This window comes from Ascaphus truei, chromosome 2 (genome assembly GCF_040206685.1).
Source record: "Ascaphus truei isolate aAscTru1 chromosome 2, aAscTru1.hap1, whole genome shotgun sequence".
Taxonomy (NCBI): Eukaryota; Metazoa; Chordata; class Amphibia; order Anura; family Ascaphidae; genus Ascaphus; species Ascaphus truei.
This window is the reverse complement of record NC_134484.1, coordinates 388000128-388026052: the sequence shown is the minus strand read 5'-3', so window position 1 is coordinate 388026052 and position 25925 is coordinate 388000128. Positions and strand designations below refer to the sequence as shown.

The window sequence follows — 25925 nt, the reverse complement described above, 5'->3', positions numbered from 1 at the left end:
TCCTACTACATTGTTGTAAGTGTTTTTAACCGTTTTTGATCACTCATAAACTTGACTATACTACCCTATGGGCCTTGCGCTTTTTTCTCTTTTTTTCCCCTTGTCTACAGTTTCTTCTGGTCCCGAGGTTGGTTCCAGGAGCAAAGAAGCAGCATACCCATATTTCTTGTGAATGGACTTCATATGTTGGGACACACACTTTTTGGAATTCTTCCAATTTAAGTATTGATTCATTTTTTATTTTATATTATTATTATTTTTTTGATTTTTTATAGGCAACTGTTGTTAGAAGTGTGTTATTCCTAATCAATTTATGTGACAAATGTATGTATATGTTTAATTATTCTGCTAGTTAGAGCGCTGGTAGACACAGTGGGCAAAAGAGGGGTTAACACCCATCCAGACCCTATCTGTGTTTAACTCATTCACACCATATCCAATAAATAAAGATGTTGTAAAGCAGAAAACTAAAAAACTAACCAGTAAATGTGACAATGTTTACATAAATAAGCAACAAGTAATGAATGTGTTTAAATCTATCAAAATAGAAAGTAGCTGATAATAATATTTTTTTTTTTTTTTTTTTTTTAACTTGTATTTTTTATTTTTGTGAAAATACAGCATATATACATTTTATTTCCAGTACTGTGACATGCATTATTCATATCTCTTATGTATAACAGCTGAGCGCAAACATTGTCATCAAAACATAGTTATAAGTATTGACATAATCTTAAATAATAAATAATCATAAAGTAAAGTTAGGTGGGGGGGGGGAGGGGAAGAGGGTGGGAGGGGGAGGGAGGACGGGATGCCGCGACTCTGCTCATCGCCTCCGAGACCGATGTCTAGTTTAATTTGTTGCTGCTGGGTGGGCTACTCCATCACCGGAGAACGCATCTAGCTACTATTAAAGCAAAACGGTGGAACTCTCCACCCCAGGGATGTCTGTCTGGGCCAGCCAAGGCGTCCAGACTTTTAGGAAATTTTCGCCAGTGTCATTGACTAAACTTGTCAATTTTTCCATCTGGCATATGAACCAAATTTTGTTCCGAATTTTGGGGATAACAGGAATTTCACTTTGTTTCCATAATGCTGCGATCTCGCACCGCACGGCTGTAGCAAAATGAGCTATTAGTTTAAGAGTTGCCTTTGAGAAGCCCTGTCGTGCTCTTCCCAAAAGGAAGAGCCCGGGGTCAAATGGGATGTCGAGGCCTAAAAGCCTCTGAAGCCAATTGATGATTTTTTTCCATAGTGGACTCAGCCGGGGGCAGGACCACAGCATATGTAACAGATCAGCGGGTTCTCCACACTGTCTAGGACAGAGCGGAGAACTACCGTGTACAAATTTGGATATTCTAAGCGGGGTGAGGTACCACCTCATTAGGACCTTATATGCGTTCTCCTTTAATGTTGTGCAAATCGAGCTCTTAGCAGCTGTTGTTGCTATTTGTGTCCACTCGTCTAAATCTAGGGTCTCCCCTAAGTCTGTTTCCCATTTTAGCATGTAGCCTAGTTTATGGGTGACTTTAATTCCAGAACCGATCACTTCTCTATACATCTGCGATGTGAGTCCCTTCGTATTAGTCTCATTCAGACAGAGCTTTTCGAAAGTTGTCAATGGTGGATATGGGGTTGAGTTGTTGTAAAAGGCTCTGATCTGGAGGTATCTATAGAATTCTGATTGTGGGATATTTTTCTCTTCTCTAATTTGTGCAAATGATATGAGTTTGTTGTCCACCACCAGATCTTGTAATCTCATAATATTATGCTGTTTCCAAATTTGAAAGTTAGCGCTAGGCATACCCGGAGCAAAGTGTGGGTTACCCCATAGGGTTGTCATCAGGGATTTTTTGGACGTAAGTCCGCATCGAAATTTGGTAACATCCCAGATTGCTAATGAGTTGGTCATTGAGGATAGCGGCTGAAGTATAGCGGATTTTCTTGCTATTTTTGGAGTCCATAATAGGTTGCTTAGTTCCAATGGGGAACAGGCTTTGCTTTCCAATGCGACCCATCGCTTCAAATCAGGGTTTGTTTGCCATTGGGAGAGTTGACATAATTGGGCCGCTCGATAGTATGAAATTAAGCAAGGTACTGCTAAGCCCCCTTCTGTTGGGTGTTTCATTAGGGTCTGACTATTTATTCTAGGCTTTTTGCCTCCCCAAATAAATGTAAAAATGGCGGATTGTAGATCTCTAATTTCCTTCAAATTTAACGGTACTGGGAGGGTTTGGAATAAGTATAAGATGCGTGGGAGAACATTCATTTTTATGCTATATATTTTTCCTATCCAAGAGATATTGAATTTCGCCCACCTTCTTATATCCTCCTTCAGTGCTTTAATTAATTTGGGATAGTTTGCTTTATAAATTGATTTATATTCACTTGTAATAAATACCCCTAAGTATTTAATTGCCTTAGGTTGCCAGCGAAAGTTGAAGTTTAAAGAGATCAGTTTTTCTTCTGGTTTTGGAATGGTAACGTTCAGGGCTTCTGACTTTGACTGGTTTATTTTAAATCCTGAAATTTTGTTGAACTTATCTAATAGGCTGAAGAGGTTAGGGAGGGAGGTGAGTGGTTTAGACAAGACCATTAGCACATCGTCAGCATAGAGGGCTATTTTGTGGGATTGATTATCTAATTTGAGACCGGAAATATCCGGATTCTCTCTCACATGTGCCGCTAACGGTTCCATGCACATGGCAAAGAGTAAGGGCGAGAGGGGGCAACCCTGTCTCGTGCCACTCTTGATCTTAAATATGTCCGAGGGGTAGCCTTGGTGCATCACTTTGGCTGTCGGACCAGAGTACAGCGCCATAATAGCTGATATTAATTTATTCTCGAAACCAAATGCTCCAAGTGTAGCTTTTAAGTATGCCCAGTCGATCCTATCAAAGGCCTTTTCTGCATCTAGACTTAACACCATAATTTTTACTTTTTGCGATTTGGCTACTTCTAGCAGATCAACGATTCGACGGATATTATCTCCCGCTTGTCTATCTTTAATGAATCCGACTTGATCTGGGTGTATTAGTCTAGGTAGGATCTGACTTAATCTATTGGCAATCAATTTAGCATAGATTTTAATGTCCGTGTTGATAAGCGAGATAGGTCTATAACTTTTACAATCTAATGGGTCTTTGCCAGATTTATGAATTACGGAGATTGACGCTTGGAGCATGTTTTCGGGGAAGGGTTGTCCTGCCAAAACCGCGTTGAACATTTTGAGCAGGTATGGGGCCAAAATTTTGCTGAATTTTTTATAATAGAGGCCCGAGAAGCCATCTGGACCCGGGGCCTTCGAGGTCTTAAGGTTGTCTATAACTAGATCTAGCTCTTCTATGGTAAAGTCGAGACTCAGTCGCCCTCTCTCCTCAACCGTCAGCTTTGGTAGTTTTGAACTCGAGAGAAATGACTCACGAGATCGTTCGGTATTTTGGTTATGTACTATTTTATCCCCATTATATAGTTTCTCATAGAATGACTTGAATTCTTCAACAATTACAGATGGATTGCCAGAGATAGAGCCCGAGGATCTTTTAATGGCTTGTATACTATAATTAGGGGGTCTGTCTCTCAGTTTGTTGGCGAGCATAGTATCTGGCTTATTTGCTTTATGGAAAAATTTCCTCTTTGACCAATTCAGGGACATATCAGCCTGGGATGTTAATAGAAGATTTATTTCTATTTTGGCATCTCTTATTGGTTTGAGTAGGTTGGGGTTATTGGATTGTTTATGTTTGTCTTCTAGGGTTTTCAATTTAGGTTGTAGTAAATTTAACTTGTATTCACGTTCTCTCTTTTTTCTAGACGCTATACTAATAAGTGTGCCCCTGAGCGTGGCTTTATGAGCCTCCCATAGGGATAGATAGGAGTCTACTGAACCATCGTTCAGTTGGAAAAATTGCTCTATTTCGTTGGCCACTAATTGAGCGGTGAAAGGGTTCTTTAATAGGGCTTCATTAAGTTTCCAGTTTGCTCTAGGTCTGTCCAGAATTAGCTGGGTGCACCGTAGCTCTATAGGCGCATGATCTGACCATGAAATATCATGGATCCCTGTATGGGAGATCTGCGGGACCAGTCTGCTAGAGATAAAGAAGTAATCGATTCTGCTATAAGTTGAATGCGGGTGGGAGAAGAAGGTATAATCCCTGTCGTGGGGGTGTTGTTCCCGCCATATGTCTAGCAGTTGGTTTTTTGCTAGACCCCTACGTAGGGCCTTTGGGATAGCCTTTGGGTAACGCTGAGTTTGATGTGACCTATCGAGCTTGGGATTTAGAGCTAGGTTAAAGTCTCCTGCTACAATTATGGGACCCTTGGCAGTTGTATGTAGTTTGTTGAAAAAGGTCGTGAAGAATTGTGGCTCTTGGATATTGGGGGCATACAGTGTTGCCAATGTTAGTGGTTGATTATTTAGGGTGCCTATTAGGATTAGGTATCTGCCTTCCTTATCTTTGAGGGTTTTCTCTAGATGGAAAGGGCATTTATTGTGAAAGATGATGGCTACTCCTCGTTTTTTTGTAGTAGACGAGGAGGTATAGAATTGTCGGAAGTGTTTGTCCAGGTATTTTGGAGTGTTCTTAGAGCTAAAGTGTGTTTCCTGGATTAGGATAATGTCCGCCTGCTTTCTTTGATAGTCAGTACAAGCTACCTTTCTCTTGCTTGGGCTATTGAGGCCTTTTACATTGTGAGATAATATAGTCAGCCCCATGGTAAGATGTATTGGAGGGCTAGTGTAAGTGGGATCTGTGTGTTATACAGAGTGGTGGGGTGTGGTACCTGTACATCCAGTGTCTTTGGAGCGAGTGTGTTGCAGAGGCGGTCATTGATTTCGGACAGATGTCGCGGCATTCCGGTGGGGAGGGGAGGGGGAGGAAAGGAGACAAAAAACATTAGTGACATAAACAACAGTGGAGAACCAATAAGGGTCAAAGACTCTTGTGGATCTCTTGCCTTTGGGAGGGCAAATTGCCAGCAATTATCTGCACAGCCTGTGCAGTTGCCCCTGGAGTTTGGGGCATGCTCCTCCCAGAGGACTTTGTGGCTTGTCCTATAATAAGCTAGGACATGCCATGTCGGCTTCATGACGATAGCCAGGGAAGGGAGAAGACTCCCCCTCGACTTTTGTGGATGAAAATACAACTAGCGTGAACTTTGCATAACAACAATTTTTTTTTTTTTTTTTTTTTTCCCCATTATTTTTATTTTATTTTTTATATGGGGATAAGGTAACCCAGAGACCAGCCAGGCGGACGCTATGGTGGATGTCTGCATTAAGGGGACAGCTACCTGTCAGGAGAGTAGTTCCTCATAGGGAGGGATTTATACTAGGGGGGTCTCAGCTGTGGGATCAGTGCTCTTACGATGCTAAGAAGGGCATTGATAATGTGGAGATCACTAGTTAGCACCTCTAGCTCACAGTCCCTCCCTTGCTTGTCTTCCCCAGGTATCGCACAATATATATATAATACAGGCGGCAGGGGGGGGGAGGGGGCGAACCATGACTCTCTTTCTATATAGTGGCGGTCATGCCCCGTGTCCCGTCGCCCCCACCCCACCCAACCCCCTCCGATAAACACTGACCCACCCCCCCCATCACATTGGGTGTTCTGTGCCACTATGCCCATGGGTGTGCACATTCCCCCCAGGACTAACGGGAAGTCCTTTGTGATGACGCCTCCATGACGCCGCAGGATCAGCTGTCCACACCGAGGGGTGAGTTGGGCGTGGATATGGGGGGAGAAGCGGCCGCCAGATGCGTCAACCGCATATATCGGGACTCTTTAGTGTGCCCCCTGTAGGGAGTGGGGGGCGCCCCCGTCATCTGTGTCTCCCTCTTCTGCAGTGCTGCATGGACCCTTCAAGATGGCTGCTGGCCGCCTCCGAGTGCAGAGCGCTTCCGCGGGGGTAGCAAGATGGCCGCCGTCTCAAACCAAACTTTTGAAGGTCCCAACTTTATGGACAACGTGGATGGACAAACGAGCAGTCCAGTGGTCGTGCCGCTTTAAGGCTCAACTGGTTGTTGCCGGACCTCAGTTAAGGGCCATATCCCGTGACTTGCTGCGTTGGCGAGTCACTCGGTTCCAGCCCGGCTCCGGGGAGGCTGTTTCTGCGACTTGCAGGTGCGTAATTTGTTCCTTGAGGTCCAGCTTCACTAGAAAGCGGTCTTGGTCTTCAGGGGAGCGTAGTATGTGTGCGGCTCCATTCTTTAGGACCTGGAGACCGAAGGGGAATACCCACCGGTACCTGATCCCCTTGTCTCGGAGGAGTCTGGTGACCGGGCCAATGGCTTTGCGCTTAAGCAGGGTAGTCGGTGAGAGGTCCTGGAAAATCAGGAGTTTGATCCCCTCAAACTCCACGGATCCCTTTGCGCGTGCGATTTGGCAGACTGCTTCTTTAATTCTAAAAAAGTGTAGCCTTGCGATGATGTCTCTCGGGGGATCGTTTGGCTGGGGCTTGGACCTGAGGGCCCTGTGACATCTGTCAAGATGGAGATCCGCTTCAGGCCTGTCGGGGAACAGGCTTGTCAGCCATTTTGTGAGGAACTCCTCCGGATCAGCGATCTCCTCAGGGACTCCTCTCACCCTGATGTTGTTGCGCCGATCGCGGTTTTCGGCATCTTCTTGTTTAAGCGCAAGTTCATTTATTTGTGCCTGCAAGTTTGTGGTCACTTTTTCAGTTTTGCGGACCGCTTTGATCGTTGAATCTAGCCGCGTCTCTACTTCGTCGGTTCTGGCGCCAATTCCGGCAATGTCTCTGCGAAGATCAGAGAGTTCAGAGTGTAAGTGAGATTTTAGTTCATCACAGAACTCTCTCATGATCCTGCGTGTCATAGCTTCCGTGGACCGGAGTTCTGATTGTTCCATAGGCGGATCATCCTCAGAATCAGAAGTGACATGCGGTGGTGAGGGTCCCATTCTGTGGGTGCGGGCCGGATCAGTTTTATTAAAGTAGGTAGTGAGAACTGCCTTGGTTTTGCCCGATTTTGTTTTGGCTTGCATCTCTGTATGCTCCTATCGTGATTTAATCCCGTTTTGTGGTGTTCACGCTAGTTTTAGTGCACTTTAAATGCTTCTAGTCTGGCGAGGGGGAAGGAGCTCTTCACTCACGCATCCATTCCCTTAGCCTTCGCGCATGCGCCTTCATTTCTTTATTTTTTAATCGTAGGTAGCCAAGCATTGGGGAGCTCCAACGTCAGGGGAGGTTTTTCTGCACAGTGGCTGTATATATATATATTTTTTCCTTTTTTTTTTTATTGTGAAGATTAGGGCTGGGGAGAGAGTGTGTTGGAATACAACTCAGAGCCCTGTTTTTCAGCTTTTCTGTGGTGCATATGCTTGTGTGTTACTCAGGCTGGTTAGTTTTTGTGTTTTGGTGTTTTTTATTTATTTATGTGCCTGGGGGGAGATATACCTTTAAATCCAACCTGCGGCGGCCATCTTGGATTTCGCCGACACGCAGGCTGGAACGCAGAGATCCAGGCAGCTCCGATCCTGCTGTAGCAGCTGTAGCAGCTGTTCTCAGCCCCCCTCCGCACCACAACAGTGCAGGCAGATCGATGGCAGCACAGGGAGGCCGGGGGGAATAGCAGGAAGGCGCGCTGGTCAGATTTTCTGCCGGCCGGGAGAGGTAAGGGCTGCGTGCAGCTACAGAGCCATGGCGGCCATGTTAATTAGCCTCCAGTCGCACCCGAGCCCTCCGCCACCCCCGCAGACCCCACAGGTAGTCTCAGACCCCAGTAGGGACGGCAGGAGGCGGGGGGGGGGGAGCGCAGGACCACGGAGCAGGAAGGCGCGTTCTGACGGACCGCTGGCCGGGGGAAGGTATGACCGGTACTCAGCTCTCTCTCCCTCACAGAGCAATGGCAGCCATTTTGGGTGCCATGTCCCGCTACTCCCTCACTTCTTCCTCCAGAGCGCGCAGGGGGAGATATGCTCAGGCGGGGGACAGGCTGCAGCACTCGTGAGGAAGGGCGATCAGGCCCCGGGGGACTGAGGCTCAGGTGTGGGTACAGCTCGCAGCACCCGTGAGCCCCCTAGGTGGAATGGCGCCGAGTGACAGGGGTGTGTAGCGCTCGGGAATAGGGAGACAGGCTTGGCAGTTGACAGCTCTGCTACAGCCGAGACCCGTGGGAGGAGGGGTGTCCAGGAAGAGAGATTTTCCTAATTTGGGTTGGCAGGAGTGGGAGGCAGACCAGGTTCCAATTTAATTGTTTAAAGGGGGGTTGGGGGGACAGATCTGCGAGTCAGCTCGCCTGTGTATTCTCCAGGGTCTCAAGAGGAGAGGGCAGAATCCAACTCACGTTTTTTCAGCTCTGTTCTTATACTTTTCTGTTCTGTGATAAAGTCAAATATGTTGTATTTTGCATCTGTGTGTGAGTGCCTGATTTTATGGTTTTATTGAGTGCCTGTTTATCCGTTTGATACTGCAGGGCCTCGTGTCTCTTCGGCCTACAGTAGGTTTACATGCAGCCACACCATCTAGGCCCCATAAGTGGGTAATTTCCCCAAATATAGTCCGATTTGATCAAGTCTCAGTTTGTGGTGATCCCCAGCTCTACTACACTCTAAATCTGTGTCTTTTTTGGTAATTAGAGCGACGATGCCCTGTGATGGATAAAGCTTGTGGTTTTGCTATCCAGGAGCTTAAGCACTACACGTCCATCTTGCCTGAGCTCCAAGCCACGCCCCTAATAATATTTAAAGAAGTGATTCAAGTTTTATAAACCAACATACTAATAAACTTAATAGAAAAATTAAATGATTAAAAGGTTAATATTTGCGGTACTATGTGGAATGTCATCCCCACCCACTGGAATGTTAATCAGCCAAGGGGAGAAAGGACTTTGAATTCACAACAGCATTCAATCTGAACCCCTTCAGTGTATATCTACATCACCCCAAAGCCGGATAGCTTTTGGCACAGCCGAAGGACAGCCAAAGGGTGTGTGTCGCTTGCTGCCATTCGCAGATGTTTGGTGATGTTAAAGCTTCTCTATTTCGATCTGAAACTCACCAGCCCTTTTATCCCCTGTACCCAATTTTGCCAACTATCTGTCCATGAGTTCACCGACATCTCGGTTCCTCCTCCCGCTATATTCACCCCCCCCCCTCCTGTTTTGTTAGTCTAAAACACACAAGGAGTTTATATTAACTGTATGCAATGTATTAACAGCCTGATCAGAATTATCTATACTTGAAGATTATGCTACCTACAGTTGTGTGAAAAATAAAGTATACCCTCTTTGAATTCTATGGTTTTACATATCAGTACATAATAACAATCATCTGTTCCTTAGCAGGTCTTAAAATTAGGTAAATACAACCTCAGATGAACAGCAACACATGACATATTACACTGTGTCATGATTTATTTAACAAAAATAAAGCCAAAATGGAGAAGCTACAGACGAGCCAACGAGTATTCTAAAACTTGCCTTAAACTAGCCAGGTACATGCTGGGTACATTTCAGTGACATTTCTGTAGAGGCTAATGGCCCATTGGATTAACACAGCAGGGGTTCCTGGCAGTCCCATTCAGTTTGAATGGGACTGCCAGGGACCCCCGCTCTTAATCCGATGGGCCATTAGTCTGTCTGCAGAAATGTGTGAAATGTTGCAGCATGTACCCAGCATATACCCAGCATGTACCTGGGTCTTTTTGGAGATTGCCCCAGGTTTGTTTTAGAATTATTGTCGGCACTACAGTTTGTGTGAAAAACTAAAAAACCCTTACTGCTTCCATAGGAATTAAGATGCTAAGTAGCAGACAGGTGCTGCTAATCAAATGCCCTTGATCAATTGATCATCAGCAAGTGTGACCACCTCTAAAAAAGCCGAAGTTTTAGCAGTTTGCTGGTCTGGAGCATTCAGGTGTATGCTAAAACAATGCCAAGGAGGAAAGACATCAGCAATGATTTTAGAGAAGCAATCTGATTTTAGAGAAGCTGCCCATCAATCTGGGAAGGGTTATAAGCCATTTCCAAACAATTTAATTAAAGTCCATCATTCTACAGTGAGAAAGATAATTCAAAAGAGGAAAACATTCAAGACAGTTGTCAATCTTCCCAGGAGTGGACGTCCCAGCAAATTCACCCCAAGGTCAAACCGTGCAATGCTCAGAGAAATTGCAAAAAATCCAAGAGTTACATTGTATTGTATTTTATGTCTTTATTTATATAGCGCCATAAATATACATAGCGCTTCACAGTAGTAATACATGTTGTAATCAAATAAATAACAAATAATATAAATAACAGGTCATGGGAATAAGTGCTTCAGACATAAGAGTAACATTAAGGAAGAGGAGTCCCTGCTCCAAGGAGCTTACAATCTAATTGGTAGGTAGGAGAACGTATAGAGACAGTAGGAGGGAATTCTAGTAAGTGCGTCTGCAGGGGGCCAAGCTTTATGTATCATGTGTCCGGGATTATCCACAGTGCGATTCATTTGCTTCTTTAAGCAAATGTGTATTAAGGTGTTTCTTAAAGGTGGATAGAGAGGGTGCTAGACGGATATTGAGGGGAAGGGCATTCCAGAGGTGTAGGGCAGTCAGTGAGAAAGGTTTAAGGCGGGAGAGGGCTTTAGATACAAAGGGGGTAGAAAGAAGACATCCTTGAGAAGACCGCAAGAGTCGGGATTGTGCATAGCAAGAAATTAAGGCTGAGATGTAAGGAGGGGCAGAAGAGAGTAAAGCTTTAAAAGTGAGGAGGAGAATGGAGTGTGAGATGCAGGATTTGATCGGAAGACAGGAGAGGGATTTCAGGAGGGGAGATGCTGAGACAGATCTAGGAAAGAGTAGAGTGATTCTGGCAGCAGCGTTTAGTATTGATTGTAGGGGAGACAGGTGAGAAGCAGGGAGGCCGGACAGCAGGAGGTTGCAGTAATCAAGATGGGAGAGAATGAGGGCCTGAGTCAGTGTTTTAGCAGTCGAGTAACAGAGGAAAGGGCGTATCTTTGTGATACTGTGGAGGAAAAAGCGACAAGTTTTAGAAACGTTTAGAATGTGAGAGGAGAATTTGAGAGAGGAATTGAGTGTAACCCCTAGGCAGCATGCTTGGGCTACTGAGTGAATGATCGTATTTCCAACAGTAATGTGGAAGGAGGTAGTAGGGCCAGGTTTGGGAGGAAGTATACCAGCTCTGTTTTTGCCATGTTAACTTTCAGTCGGCTGATGGCCATCCAGGATGATATAGCAGAGAGACATTCAGAAACTTTGGTCTGTATAGCAGGTGTAAGGTCAGAGGTTGAAAGGTAAAGCTGTGTGTCGTCAGCATAGAGGTGATATTTAAACCCAAAATATGTGATTGGGTCACCTAGAGAGAGTATGTAAAGAGAGAAGAGTAGGGGTCCCAGGACAGAGCCCTGATGTACCCCCACATAGAGATCGATAGAGGAGGAGGAGGTGTTACCAAAAGAGACACTGAAAGTACGATGGGAGAGGTAAGAGGAGATCCAGGATAGAGCTTTGTTCCGAATACCAAGAGTATGGAGAATGTGGAGGAGAAGAGGGTGATCCACGGTGTCAAATGCTGCAGAGAGGTAGAGTAATATGAGCAGAGTATAATGACCTCTGCCTCTGGCAGCATGGAGGTCGTCGGTTATTTTAGTGAGGGCTGTTTCAGTAGAGTGAGCAGTGCGGAAGCCAGATTGTAGAGGGTCTAGAAGAGAATAGGTGTTGAGAAAGTGTAGCAATCGAGAGAATACAAGACGTTCAAGGAATTTGGAGGCAAAAGGCAGGAGGGAGACAGGTCGATAGTTAGAAGGACAGGTAGGGTCAAGCTTGCTGTTTTTGATCAATGGTATCACGGTTGCATGTTTGAAGGAGGATGGAAAAGTACCAGAGTAGAGGAAAGTGTTAAAGATCTGTGTGAGCATAGGGATTATAGAAGGAGCAAGAGGTTTTAGGAGATGGGAATGAATGGGATCAAGAGGGTAGGTGGTAGAGGGAGAAGAGGAGATCAGCAGTGACACATCCTCCTCCGATATAGCAGAAAAAGATTCCAGAAAGGCAGGAGGAAAGTTAGGAAGTGGTGTGGGATGGAAGGAGGCAACAGATGGGATGTTCTGACGTAGGGATTCCACCTTTTCCTTAAAAAAGTCAGCAAAGTCCTGAGGTGAGATGGAGGAAGAAGAGGAGGCAGCCAAGGGTGGTCTGAGCAGAGAGTCAAAGACAGAAAAGAGTCGACATGGGTTAGACTTGTGCATGTTGATTAGTGATGAAAAGTAGGTTTGTTTAGCCTGAGAGAGGGCAGAGTTGAAACAGGACAGCATAAATTTGTAGTGAAGGAAGACTCTACAGGCCTTAGTTAGCATGTTAAATGTTAAAATTCATGACAGTACAATTAGAAAAAGACTGAACAAGTATAGCTTGTTTGGAAGGGTTGCCAGGAGAAAGACTCTTCTCTCTAAAAAGAACATGGCAGCACGGCTTAGGTTTGCAAAGTTGCATCTGAACAAACCACAAGACTTCTGGAACAATGTCCTTTGGACAGACGAGACCAAAGTGGAGATGTTTGGCCATATTGCACAGCGTAATGTTTGGCGAAAACCAAACACAGCACATCAGCACAGACACCTCATACCAACTCTAAAGCACGGTGGTGGGGGGGGTGATGATTTGTTTTTTTTTTGCAGCCATAGGACCTGGGAACCTTGCAGTCACTGAGTCGACCATGAACTCCTCTGTATACCAAAGTATTCTAGAGTCAAATGTGAGGCCATCAGTCCGACAGCTAAAGCTTGGCCGAAATTGGGCATGCAACAGGACAATGATCCCAAGCATACCAGCAAATCTACAACAGAATGGCTGAAAAACAAAAGAATCAAGGTGTTGCAATGACCCACTCAAAGTCTAGACCTCAACCCAATTGAAATGTTGTGTCTGGACCTTAAGAGAGCTGTGCATAAACAAATGCCCCCAAACCTCAATGAACTGAAGCAACGTTGTAAAGAAGAGTGCGCCAAAATTCCTCCACAACGATGTGAGAGACTGATAAAGTCATACAGAAAATGATTACTTCAAGTTATTGCTGCTAAAGGTAGTTCTACAAGCTATTGAATCATAAGGTATACTTAGTTTTTCACACATGGCGTCTCCATTTTAGCTTTATTTTTATTTTTATATACTACTCTATGAGGGTCTTGCGCTTTCTTTTTTTCTATCTATTTAGTTGGTGATGTCCAGGCATCTCCATAACCGGCATAGCAGCAGACTCTCCTTCTCAATGGGAAGTTTTTTACTTTGTTAGCGGTGATTTATTTGCTATATATTACCTTAATATCTTCATTGTACTTATTTGCACTGTTTATCTGTGACTATTGAGTCACTTTAGTAACTATTTACTTCTACTATACTAGTCACATATTAGGTCTTATTTCACCATTATTTCACATTGTATTACTTATTTACACATTTAGTGTGCTTGGACATTTTTCTGTTGTATATGCAGTATGTATATTGTACAAGATCGGATAATTTATAGATGGGAATTTGGAGATGGACCCTAGTAGTGAAAAAGGGGGAGTTGTCATGTGATCCAACTAGGAAGAAACTTTACCCCACAATATGGCTGTTGCTTGTTATTAAAAGTTGTCCTCTGTCATTTAAATGCTATATTGCTTTATAAACACACAAATATAATTACAATTATATTCTTTTTAAGGGCCGGAACAAAATGTAATAAGTGGTGCTATTCCATAAAGCATCTTCTGACACTGAACGGCACCTCACGAGCCATTCACATGAATGGTCAGTTCAGGTGTTTTATGGAAGAGCGCTTCTTAGTAAATGTGAACTTACACCCTAGGAGTGAATACAGGTTCCAAGGGATGAGAAGAAGATTTGTAGTAACATGGTAACAATCAAGAGTGACACTTGCAGATGCAGGTTTGTAAATATTCACAGGATTCATTTTCAAAATATAAAAATGTAATCAGAATTCCTCATGGAATAAAATATATAATCTTTTCTTAGAGATACATTTCCTCTTTGAAATGCACAGGTGATATTTATTGCATTTTTCCAAAACGTAAAATATACATCTGTCTTTCTGGGTACTTATTCAGACTCATCACTTCCTTTCTGTATGTCCAGAAACCATCAGTTATTTCAGCTGAGTTTAAGCCCAAGGGATCATAGAAAAAGATACATTCTTCTATTTCTAAAGATTATATATGATTTCCATAGCACAACAGAAAGTTATATAAACATGCTGTCTAGTTTCTTTCAGTTTTTGTCGACGTTTCAGAGATTAAGATCTGGGGAAATAAAAAGAAATGAAAAACGGGAGAGCCAAACTACTTATCTGCCTGGTGTTCCAGTGGAAGGACTGGGAACATCAAACCAGTCCACGAAATTATCCGATACTAAAAAAGTCCACTGTACTCATCCAAAGTATAAAAGTTAGACATTTAATACATTCAATACTAAAGAAATAAAAACAGTGAACTTTTGAGCCTTCGGATGTAGCAAAACTTACTGATCTCATAGCCACGGACTGACAGACTGAAAGCTACAGCTTTCCTGTGGTTGGTCCAGGGCCTCTGCAAACGGTAAAATTTGCGGGCTGGGAGGATTAAAGTAGCGTTAATCGTCCTGGGCGAGAAAATCTATAATAGCTACACAGAGGAGTACATGGCTCTTTGTTACGCATACAGTATATGCAATACTACATTTGTATTCAGGTAGAAGAAAATGAAAAGTAGTTTCATTAAGGTTGCAAGTCTGCAACTTTCCTCCATAATAAACAGTCAGAAATATGGTAATGTATCATGAACCTCTTTGAAAAACTTATACAAGGGCCTTAAGGAACTCTTGGAACTACTGTTTTAGTATTGTTCATCAATCTTTTAAAAGTGTTGAAAGGTAAAAAAAAACCTCTCTAGAATTCACCTTGGTAAGCATAATAGCTTGGTATTAGTTAATAGGAGCAATCATAGAAATAAATGGCACACCACTGTTAATAAAGACAAGCAAGTATAATTCTGCTTCTGGTGCTTACCTCCCAATGGTCCCGGCGTCTCAAGGCTGGACCTGATAATGGCACAAAAATGAAGGAAAGGAGGAGCACACGGGAAACTTGTTTTGAGTTTTGAAAATCTTCAATAAGGTGTTCACAGCATCAGTTGGGTCTGAGGAAGGGACACATTAGTCCTGAAACGTTATCAGTACTAAAGCTCTGATGCTGTGAACACCTTATTGAAGTTTTTCAAAACTCAAATCAAGTCTCCTGTGCGCTCCTCCTTTCCTTCATTTTTGTGGTACAGCTCAACCCTCTTAAAACGCTGTGCTTGGGGTCCAAAGAATCACATCGCGTTATAAGCGGATCGCGTTCAAAATAATGTACAATTGTATGCATTGTACAATAAAGTATTTAAGATACCGTCGTGTTGTAAAGTATTCACAAATACGAAAATTGGGAGCCATGCTTGCATCGCGTTATAAGCGGATTCGCGTTGTAACGGATCGCGTTAAAACGGGGTTGAGCTGTATTAGCTAATGGCGGGTCGATAAGAGTCAGATGCTGGCTACTTTGCCTACAGTGATGCTGGATATGATGGGCTCTGCCTTCCGATCCATATAAGGGTAACGTTGTGTGTTTATAAGTGAGTAGGTTACTTGTTTTAATGTTAGTATAGTTATTTTATTTATTTTACAGATAGATTTTTTAAGCATTTTATTTTTTCTCTTTTTATTTTTGATTTTTTTTAAAAATATTTTTTATGTCTTTATTTTTTTTGTTAGTATGGAGAAGAGGAGGAATGAGGAAGGATATGAGAGAGTGGAGAGAAGTGTGAAGACATGAGAGAATGAGGAAAGGACTGGGAGGCAGGTGACACAGTTTAAAATGAAGCTGTTGCAAGAGGCCCAAAATGTATGTATGTATGTCTGAATGTGAGAGAGGGTCGAGTGTGACCCCTAGGCAGCGTGCTTGGGTTACTGGGTGAATGATAGTACTTCCAACAGTAATGTGGAAGGAGGTAGAAGGGCCAGGTTTGGGAGGAAATATGAGGAGCTCTGTTTTTGTCATTTTAAGTTTAAGTCAGCAGAGGGCCATCCAGACAGAGCCCTTGGGTACCCCCACAGAGAGATAAATAGAGGAAGAGGAGGTGTTAGCAAAAGAAACACTGAAAGTATTCTGGGAGAGGTAAGAGGAGATCCAGGATAGAGCTTTGTTAAGAATGTCAAGAGTATGGATAATGTGAAGGAGAATAGGGTGGTCCACAGTATCAAATGCTGCAGAGAGGTCGAGTAATATGAGCAAAGTTTAATGACCTCTGTCTTTGGAAGCATGGAGGTTATTAGTTATTTCTCAAAATTAGTCAAAATTTCAGTCAATATTAGTCAAAATCTCCAACCCAACCACTACCTCTGCCTTGCCGACACCACTAGAAATACCAGTACCACCATGTCAGTGGAGGCTGCAGAGAAAAAAGTGGAAGAAGTGGGAGAGGATATTTTCCCACTCTTTTTCCTAAGCCTGGCACCCAGCACCTTCAGTTATAGGAGTATATTAGCTGAGAAGGGGGAATAGACACTGCAGAGTCTGGTGGAGGTTCACTCCCTCAACCTTATTATTGTTCAAGCCAGAGTCTGAGTAGCAGCCACACCCAATGTCAATACACCACGTCGAAAGTGCTTCAGCACAAAAGCGATAGTTGCATTCTCCCTGCTGCTGCTTCCGATATTGTGCCAATTGAGTAAGAGGAAAGCACAGACAGGATGGCAGTTGAAAAGGAACAAGGTTATGCCACTACAAAGGGGATTAGTCTCTCCCAATCACGTTTCTCTCTTACCCCCCTTCTCCTCTCTCCCCTCCTCATCTATCTCCAACCCCCTCTCTCTCTCTCCAAACCAATATTTTAGTGTCTGGGTGAAACTGTTTTTCTAAAATCTACAATATGATAAAATGTAAAATTTGATGACATATTTCTTAAAATCCTGATCAAAACTTTGCATACAGTACATAGGGTACATACCTTCTATAAGTGCTGCTGTTGACCACCTGACTCTCAACATGGTTACCACCATCACCACCTCCAATGTCTTGACATAGGAGAGCTAGGGCCTTAGCTTCCAGGATGTCTTACTCTTACTCTGTATCCGACTCTTCCCTCATAGATAGTTCTGTCAATACCCTTGCACATTGACAGTTTAAGGAAAATACTCCTCTTCTTCTATTGCCCTCCCATTTATTTTAAGAACATATTTTGACATATGGCACGAATGACTACTTTTAGTAAGCCACTTCTAGTCTTGCCAATTACATCTTGTTTTTTCTGGACAACCTTTTCCACCCTGGTGGTGTTGAGTTTGTCTTCCTGACATGCTGATGAAGAAAAATATTGGAGTTGGCAAAACCTGCCTTTGTAATTTATTTATTTTCATACTAGAAAGCTGATGTTGTTGGACAAGTATAACTGCTGCTGTTTTCATAGGCAAAACAGTACTACTGTTTTCTCTATGGTCCCAATCACTAGACTTTTCCAGCTGCTGCCATAGCCATGGCCACCACAATGTCTACTGCCACCATTACCCCATCACGTCATTGCCCTCTTTTGCCAATATTAGATGGAGTTTGATTAAGAATTCTGCAGACCACAGTCTACTGTGTGTATGCACTCCCTTTCCTATCCTGAGTTCCCTCCCTAATGAGGAAGCACCTTGTATACTATTTATAGTCTCAGCATTAAGCGAATCATGATTTTAGAAAACGAGCAAAATAGCTAAATTGCAATGCACATTAACTCATACTTAATGCTTGGTGAATAACTTACAAACTCTGACTCAGCTGCGAGCTTTTTCACGGTTAAATATAAGGAAAATTTTGCATGGTTCATGATTTCCTGAGAACATTTTTCCATGTCTCTATCTGCTAGCTTTATATTATAAAATGAAGTCACAGTATTTCATTTTAGCTGTTTAATTTGTAAAATGTTCATCCTTCTGTTCTCATAATTCTCTGACAAAGTAAGTTTTATTAAACAGAATTTGCTTCTACCCCTTTACAGTTGGACAAGAACCTTAAGCATTGCGGACCCATTCCACAGTGAAGCTGAAGTGTCTGACATTTTCCCTCACTTTGTTCTTTTTACTCATTATTAGCCATACAGTATATATTATCACATGTGTCTTATTGGCACCGAAGGGCTAAGTCATTGTAGACAAATCGTGTTTCTAAAATGTTTAAGTCTGACATTTCACTACATTATTTTTGCATAGCATGCTGTGAAGTACCATTTTTCTCACATTACACAACTGCCTGAAAGTAATTTTAAGCAAACCCACAATACGCATCATGCACACACATATAATGGCAGGTCATTCATTTCCTACCATGGGCCATGCGATGAAACCAATAGTATCCAAAGTCTACACCAATGAACGTCAACCACCAAGTCCATTGAGATTCCCAAGGCAGTTCAGCAAGTCTGTAGTTATTCCATATGTAGATGTACATGGTCACCTCAAGTCCTCGGAATGCAACACTGTATCATAAAACAAAAAGTTCTGTAATAAATTATGAGGCTTCTAGAGCCATAAAACAATCATTTAGGGTCCAATTTGCAGACATTACACAATAATTTCAATAACATATATCAAACAATATATATCCAGGTGACCACCTCAAGGAACCTAGGACTAGGCAAAATGTGTCCAAAGTTACTTGATTCAGAACCTTGCTTATCTGCATGAGTGAAGAAAGGGAGAGATGATTGGGAGAGATGCATTGACTAAAATAGTAATTGTCCCTTTACAAAAAGTCTGGTCATGTGTCATACTCTACCTGCATTAAGTAATTTTGGGAAGGAAAGCAAAAAAGTACCAGCCTTAGAATCACAGGTTCTTGGCATGTTTTTGATACTTTGCATTAAGATTTGCTTTAATTTACCAAACAAAAGTAATTTAAATTGCTACGATGTGTGTTTCCAGTAGAGATCTAGAACACATTACAGCACAGTAGTTGCATGACAATTTCCAGCATGCAAAGATTCTCATACTTACAGTTGTGCAATCCAAATATTATGGACTTTATATAATTATGCGTACAGTAGGTTTTTACAAAATTACAATAACAAAAAAAGTATTAATCAGACCTTCAAACACATAAGTAATTTAATGTCTAATATTTTAAATTAAATATTTTCATGCTTTGAGGTCACTTTTTCAAGCAAACATTGATCTAAGTTATTTAAATGGGACAGCATAAAAGAAACGTCAGCAATTCTTGTCTATATTGAAATGTCCATATTGAATAATATGAATAAGACTTATAATAATTATATGTATGTATTATTTGTAATTGTTTTTTTCTTAATCCATTATTTATTCTTTACTTAACATGCTACTATAGTGATTCTTACAGTGCATAAACAATACACTGATCATTAACAAATATAGATGCCACATCTCTTAAAAAAAAAGTACAAAGCCTTTTAACCAGATGGAAATCTGGTTGCAGTCATGAAAAAAAGGATTTCAATAATATGGTTTCAATTGGCATGTGGGGATAATAGGTAGTTATAAGTTTTGCCATTTGCGAAACAAAGTAAAACCGCCAGTAACTGAAATCTCCTATTTCCTGCACAGGTGCCAGGCTTTAAACAGACCTTCAATTTATTACCTTGTCACTGAACATAATAGTGCTGACACAAATCGATCTGAAACATGCCTAACATACAGGAGTTTTTTCTTAGTATTGCAGTTGCCTTTGGGTTTATGTATAAGGAACCTAATTTTATTGTACTGTAGTGAGGGATTCATGCACTATTAAAGGCACACAAAAATCAATGTTTGTGAAAGGGAAGTGCATAGTGCAGAAAATAAAAGCAAGACAAACTCAACTGAAAAAGTGGATAAGTATAGTGCTAAGCATTGGAAAAAAGTACAACCTCAGCGCTATACCCCAAATATGGGATACAAAAAAGAGTACGGTATATAATGTAAATACAGTAATAGTGATAATATATCAATACAAACACCAATACATCAATACAAACACAAATAGTGACACGTGTGTATATGCGGGAGTATTCAGTGACCCCCTCCAAAAGTTGAGGTCCTGAGGCCAGGAAGTCACCAGGATTTTCCAGATCCTACGTTGGTCCTGATAGCTGATTGCATTGCTGTCTGGACTCCCTGTGGCTATTTTCTGCTTAAGGCCTCGTTCAGGGTGCTGGCTTCGGAGGGAGGGCATGCTGCCGTGCGTGCTGCCGTGAGAAACAAAGTATTCAATTTGAATACTGGTTTTCAGGGTAGCAACCGCCCTGTCTCCGAAGCCAGGAGTTGAAGCTGACTACAGTTTCAATAAACGAAAATTTCGTTTTTTGGAGCTGCAGCAGCGTCACAGGGACCAAGGCAGCCAATGAAATCATTCTTCAGAATGATTTCATGACTGCAACTTGGATACTTACCCTGCCGTGTGTAATCCCGCCCCCTCCCCAATGCTGAAAAGTCTGCTGGGGGATAAACACATGTCGCCCAGCAAACTGCAGCACTGCCTCCCTCACGCCCTCCCTCCGAGTCCTGCAGCTGAAACCCTGAACGAGGCCTAAAGCCAGCAAAGATCCTTGACTGTGCGCGTGACATCATCACTGAGAAACAGGAAGGGATCCCCCTGCTAACGCTGGGCTGTACAAGCCACACGCGGACACGACAGGATCATCAACTGGAATACTCCAGTGAAAGTAATACCAGAGGGTCCACTGACTGGAGACGAGAGGGGCTGAGCTAAAGGGACAACCCTGACAAACCACAACCAGGTTTACTATTGTGAGTGACACACCTGGTGCCTGTTTTTTTTGTTTTAGTAAATTTTAGTTATCATGTGGATCTGTACTATGTCCTTTTTTCCTATTTCTCATATCACTATTGAGACAACTTCAAAATAATTGTACCCACTCACCTTCAAACGGTGACAACATTAAAGACCAGTTTTGCATTGTGAGTTGCTTGTTTGCATTCAATGTATGTATTTATGTGCACTGCATGAAGGTTGAAAATAGAAATCCTTTACATAGTGTTTATTCCCTAGAACTCTTTATTCAAGATTTATCTCTTGTGTTTGGTGTCATTAACAGTTATAGTCTGATTTCTACCATATACCAGTACCTTTATCCTGTTGTTTAATCGGTAGGGAATACACCCGAGGAAAGCATTGAATATTTGGACTGTATTTTACAGTATAATACTATACACTGTTTTCTGTTTTCTTGTTTTCTTTTACATAATTACTGAGCACTGATTTATGAAGACCAGCGCCAAGGAGGACAATTTTCTCTATAGTGCGCAGCATGCTGCCAACAGGAAACCAGACACTATAAGACCTTCTACTTAAACTGCTAGAACAGCGTTTCTGTGCAAAAAAGGGGCATTTTCAAAAGGAAACACCCACAATATTCATCAAACAGTGCTCACTTGTCCAAACTGGGTGAAAACTTAATTTTATTTGTGAGTTAAATTCGGCTGTGCAAATCCTTGTGATATGCAAATTATTGTAAGTAAACGGAAACATTTAATTATTCAAATGGCATTCAATAACCGGAGAAAGTCACAGCCAGAAATGTTTTGAGAGGGATAGTAAACCAAATCTCTCCCAAGATCATGAATGTCAACTTGTCTTTTTTTTTGTGCAGAACACTGAACAGGTGCAGCCAATATAGCAGGCTGCCAGTAATCAAAATGTCCACACAGCCAGGTAAGGGTGGGGTCCAGCCAAAGCCTGGACTGGAACCCTTACACCTATATACTTACTCAACAAGTACTCAACTTGTACTATGCACTGCAACTCTGGGAATCTTATTTGAAATTAAGATATGAAAATGTATGGAGGCCTTTTCTCATTTCTTTAGCACACCTGTGTTTTTTTCACTGTGGTATTAATAGGGATTTTAAGCTCTCTTAGCCACAATTGTATTATTATTTTAAGGATAAAAACTAGAAAATCCTTAACTGAACAGCTATGCAATATGTTGATAGTCACAGTATTTTATAGAAATGGGCTGACATACTGACACTGGAGAACAAACAAGCATGTACAGGTATCTGTCTAACTGATTCTTTGCAGACCAGGTCCTGAATGGGACCACAGTTAAGGGAACAACATTGGTCTGTGACAGGATTTTACAATTTGGGCCATTCGTCATGCACATGCATACCAATAAATATGACTTTTTATCTACCTTTCATTGCAAAGTAGAAGTTAAATGAAACTATATGTATGACTGTTTAGTTGCATTGTACAGTACTATGACACACATTCTTTTACACTCTTATGAGCTGTTCTGTTGGCAGAACATACAGTGGAATGTTTCCATTCATATTTATAAGGTATGGAGATATATCCTTTTAGAGAGCAAAGACTAAAAAATAAAAAAGAGCTCTTGAAAATGATAACCATGAATTATAAGCACCATTTATACTGTAAGAACCTAAAGGTTGTAGATTTTTGCAAAAATATTTATTGTGGTATATAGAAAAACTATTGTATTTTTTAAATAATTACAGTACTTGGTTAAAAACCGCATTTATTAAAAAGGTAATATAGTTAAAAAAATACAGTCATAGAGGCTTGGAATCAAAAGGTTGACTAAAGGATGCATTGGGGCATTGGAAATAATTTCTCAGTAAATTGCATGTTTTTCTTAGAATTAACTTTCAACTTTTTGCCTCATTATACAAACTTACACTTTTTATTGTGAGAAGAGCACACTAAAACCCACTAACACCAGAGTGTGCTCTAAAGATTTATTATCTAAAGTATTCACTAAGATAATACCATGCTAAACAATTGTTTCTGAAGGTTATTATCTTCTGAACATTTTTTTATTAGGTGTTCATACAATAGTAAAACGGTATGAATGTTGGTACAATGTTCTTATATTATTAATTTATAATTTATATTAATTTATTAATTTATATACATTGATTGACAGCTCTTCTTTTCTTATAGTGATACACAACTTATTTTTCTTGCAAAACAGAAGTATTTCTTTTTGGGAACAAACACTGTCTACAAAGATATATCAAAGAGAAGAGTCTCGTAGTTGGTTTCTACTAAGTATAAGTATCTTTCTATCTCGCAGCTTAACAGGCAGCTTAACAGGCACACATAAAAGTAAGCCAGAGGCCAGAAAGGTCCATGGGCTCTATAAGGTGCGTAAAAGCTGTACCGAGCTGGTGTGAACTGGCTGCAGGGGAGACCGGGCTGAGGGATGCCCCCACTGGTCCGGTAACAAGAGAGAGGGGATAGAAGGTTTAAAATTGAGTTTTTTTGTTCTTGCCTTTATTATTCAAAGCCTGCATCGAATCCGCTGCAAAAAACAGGAACGAGGTCCACCCCGCCAAAGAGACACCAACGTCTGCCCCAGCAGTCGCTCCGGAGACTCATCAGGTCAGCCCGTTGTCCACATGGACATCTGCCCAATGCACGGCGCAAATATGCTGTCACACCCCCCCCCCAACTCACTACTTTTTAGAATATTTGCAATTGCATTTTTAGACACCTTCTGGGTCAGCGAGCTGTGGCTGCTTTGAAAACGAGCACTAATTCAGGTTTGTTGCACACGAAAATTGTCATCAACAAAAGATCGATCACATGCAAAATACACAGGTCCAAAACAGATCAGGGGGATAAGGGAATGTAGGTCCACTACTATGCCCTGTCAGGATCATAAAACGCTTCATGGAGGGCCGACCCCAAGGCAGAGGGCAATTTCCTAATTCACCGGAACATGACCCCCCTCACCAGGTATCAGTTCCAGAGAATCCTCAAAAACGTCATAATGGCAGAGAGTATGGATCCCAAGGTGTTTGGGACAAATTCACTTAGGATTGGGGAAGTGACAGTAGGAGGGCTCTATGTTAGAACAGATCAAAATGCTGGGAAGGTGGAAATCAAATACATTCAGGTCTTATATCAGGACCAATGGGCCCTCCAATCTGTGATGCAAATGCATAATGCGTTTCTGTCTTCCACCAGGTGCGAGCAGTGAAACCAAGGAAATATTAATAGTTGGTCATTCATTTGTTTACTGGGTGCGAGAGAGGGCAAGGGCCTTTGCTTGGGCCTAGGAAAAGAGAGGATGAATATACGACTGCTGGGGAACAGAGGTACTGTATGCGCTGGGATGATCTGCTTCCAGCCCTCGTAAAGGCTCTAAACATCATTCTGGGGCAACTGGACGGGAACGATTTAGCGCACAGCAAATCAGACTGCACCCGTTTAAAGGCCCTATGGAGTGGGGTAGTAATGCTCTGGTCGGAAATCCTCCCCCGAATGACATGGAGGGGTACAAAAAGCTGGGTGGGCATGGACAAAACCCGGAAAGAACCTAAACACGGCCATGGCCAGATTCATCCTTGCTTCCGGTAGGATGGTACTCAAGCATGGGGAGATTAATACAAGAGATGGCAGTTGGTACAGGCAAGATAGGGTGTATTTGTTGGACAAAGGGCTAGATACGTTCCTTATGAACATCAAAGGTATCTCATAGGAAGAGCCGAGTGGAAAGGTCACAGTTTAAGGTGGACATGTCAGCCCAGCTTAACCGGTTCCTGGTGGTGGGTCATTCAGGTGGTGGAACTGTAGCTCAAACCATGCTCAGTGGTGATGCTAAGATCAGGTAAAAGTACAGGGTGCCTACTGTGCAGGAGGGTCCGGGAAGAGCCCCAACTACGGATCAACATACTGGTGCCATTGGGCCTGCTATTCCCAATCAAAATGTGGGAAAACAGGATGCTGGCTGTATGGTTGGGTCTACGCTGCCACCAAAGGGTGAGCCTGGGCAGCCAGCAAGCAGGGAAGGGATTTCAACTGAAAGGAAGCCAAAATGAAGCAGGCAAGGATCTCCCCCTTTCACTATTGAGGTGTGGGGGAATAATCCCATTTGCCGCATTGAGACAACTGGCCTAATGCATTAGGACTGGCAGGCAGTTTCGGGGTTGTTAACATGTTGTTAAAAATAAAACTGTGACCTTTAATGTTCCAACCAAATGTGTCATCTCATTTTATTATGGTGTTGGGGTCCTTATTGCAAGAGAGGATTCGAGAATAAAGCCTTTAAGGTAAGCAAGAGGACCAGAATTATCCCACGGCTTCATAAGGGTTGCGATGGCTAGACCTGGCTGGCATGAACAGCCGGCAGGGGGGTAGGAGGTTGGGCTAAAGGCTGAGCCCAACCCCACCCCCCTCATCCCCACTGGTCCGCAGGCAAGGGGTCAGTTTAGAGGGTTTATAAGGGAGAGTGCGGGACTGGAAGGATAGGGTTTTTAATTCCCACTCATCCCTAAATGTTTTGTGTATGTTTTAACTTGTTATAATTTATCGAGCATGAACACTGTTTTCCTTGTCACAGCTTGTCGAAACTGCCGCGCCAGTCATGCTCAGTGGTAATGCTTTGGACATGGAAAGGTATGGGTGCCTACTGCGCAGGCGTGCCCAGGTAGAGCCTTAACTATGGATTGATGGACTGGAGGTGCCGACAGTGCCATTGGGACTGCTATGCTCAATCAAAGCCCAATTAAAGTGCCAGCCATACAGTTGGTTCTATGCTGTCACCAAAGTTTGGACAGTGAGCCAAAGCATCCTGGGCAGCCAGTGAGCAGGGGAGGGTCAGCAATCGAAAGGCGGCATGCAAGGATCCCCACTTTTGCTATGGGAGGGGTGGGGAAATGCTCCCCCCCCCTTTCATTTGCCACATTGAGGCAACGGGCCTAATGTATTAGGGCTGGCAGGGAGTTTCGGGGGTTTAACATGTGTTTAAAAATAAAGCTGCAACCTTTTTCCTTCCAAATCAAATGTGTTGTCTCATTTTATTATGGGGTTGGGGTCCTTATTGCAAGAGAGAATCGGAGAATGATATATATAGTGAATACTAGTTCCCAATATGAGAAGCTCCCAATATCAAAAATCTGTTTTCTCA

At 42.5% G+C, this 25925-nt stretch overlaps 1 protein-coding gene across 2 annotated transcripts in view; it reads right to left on the bottom strand.

Annotated features, from left to right (window-relative positions):
* The window catches only part of AGMO (alkylglycerol monooxygenase), a 367919-nt gene that overhangs the window by 306070 nt on the left and 35924 nt on the right, over positions 1-25925 (bottom strand). For both annotated transcript variants that reach the window (XM_075589124.1, XM_075589125.1), the window contains exon 4: positions 18340-18491. In XM_075589124.1, coding sequence (XP_075445239.1) covers positions 18340-18491 — 152 coding nt within the window. The remainder of the gene's footprint in view (positions 1-18339; positions 18492-25925) is intronic.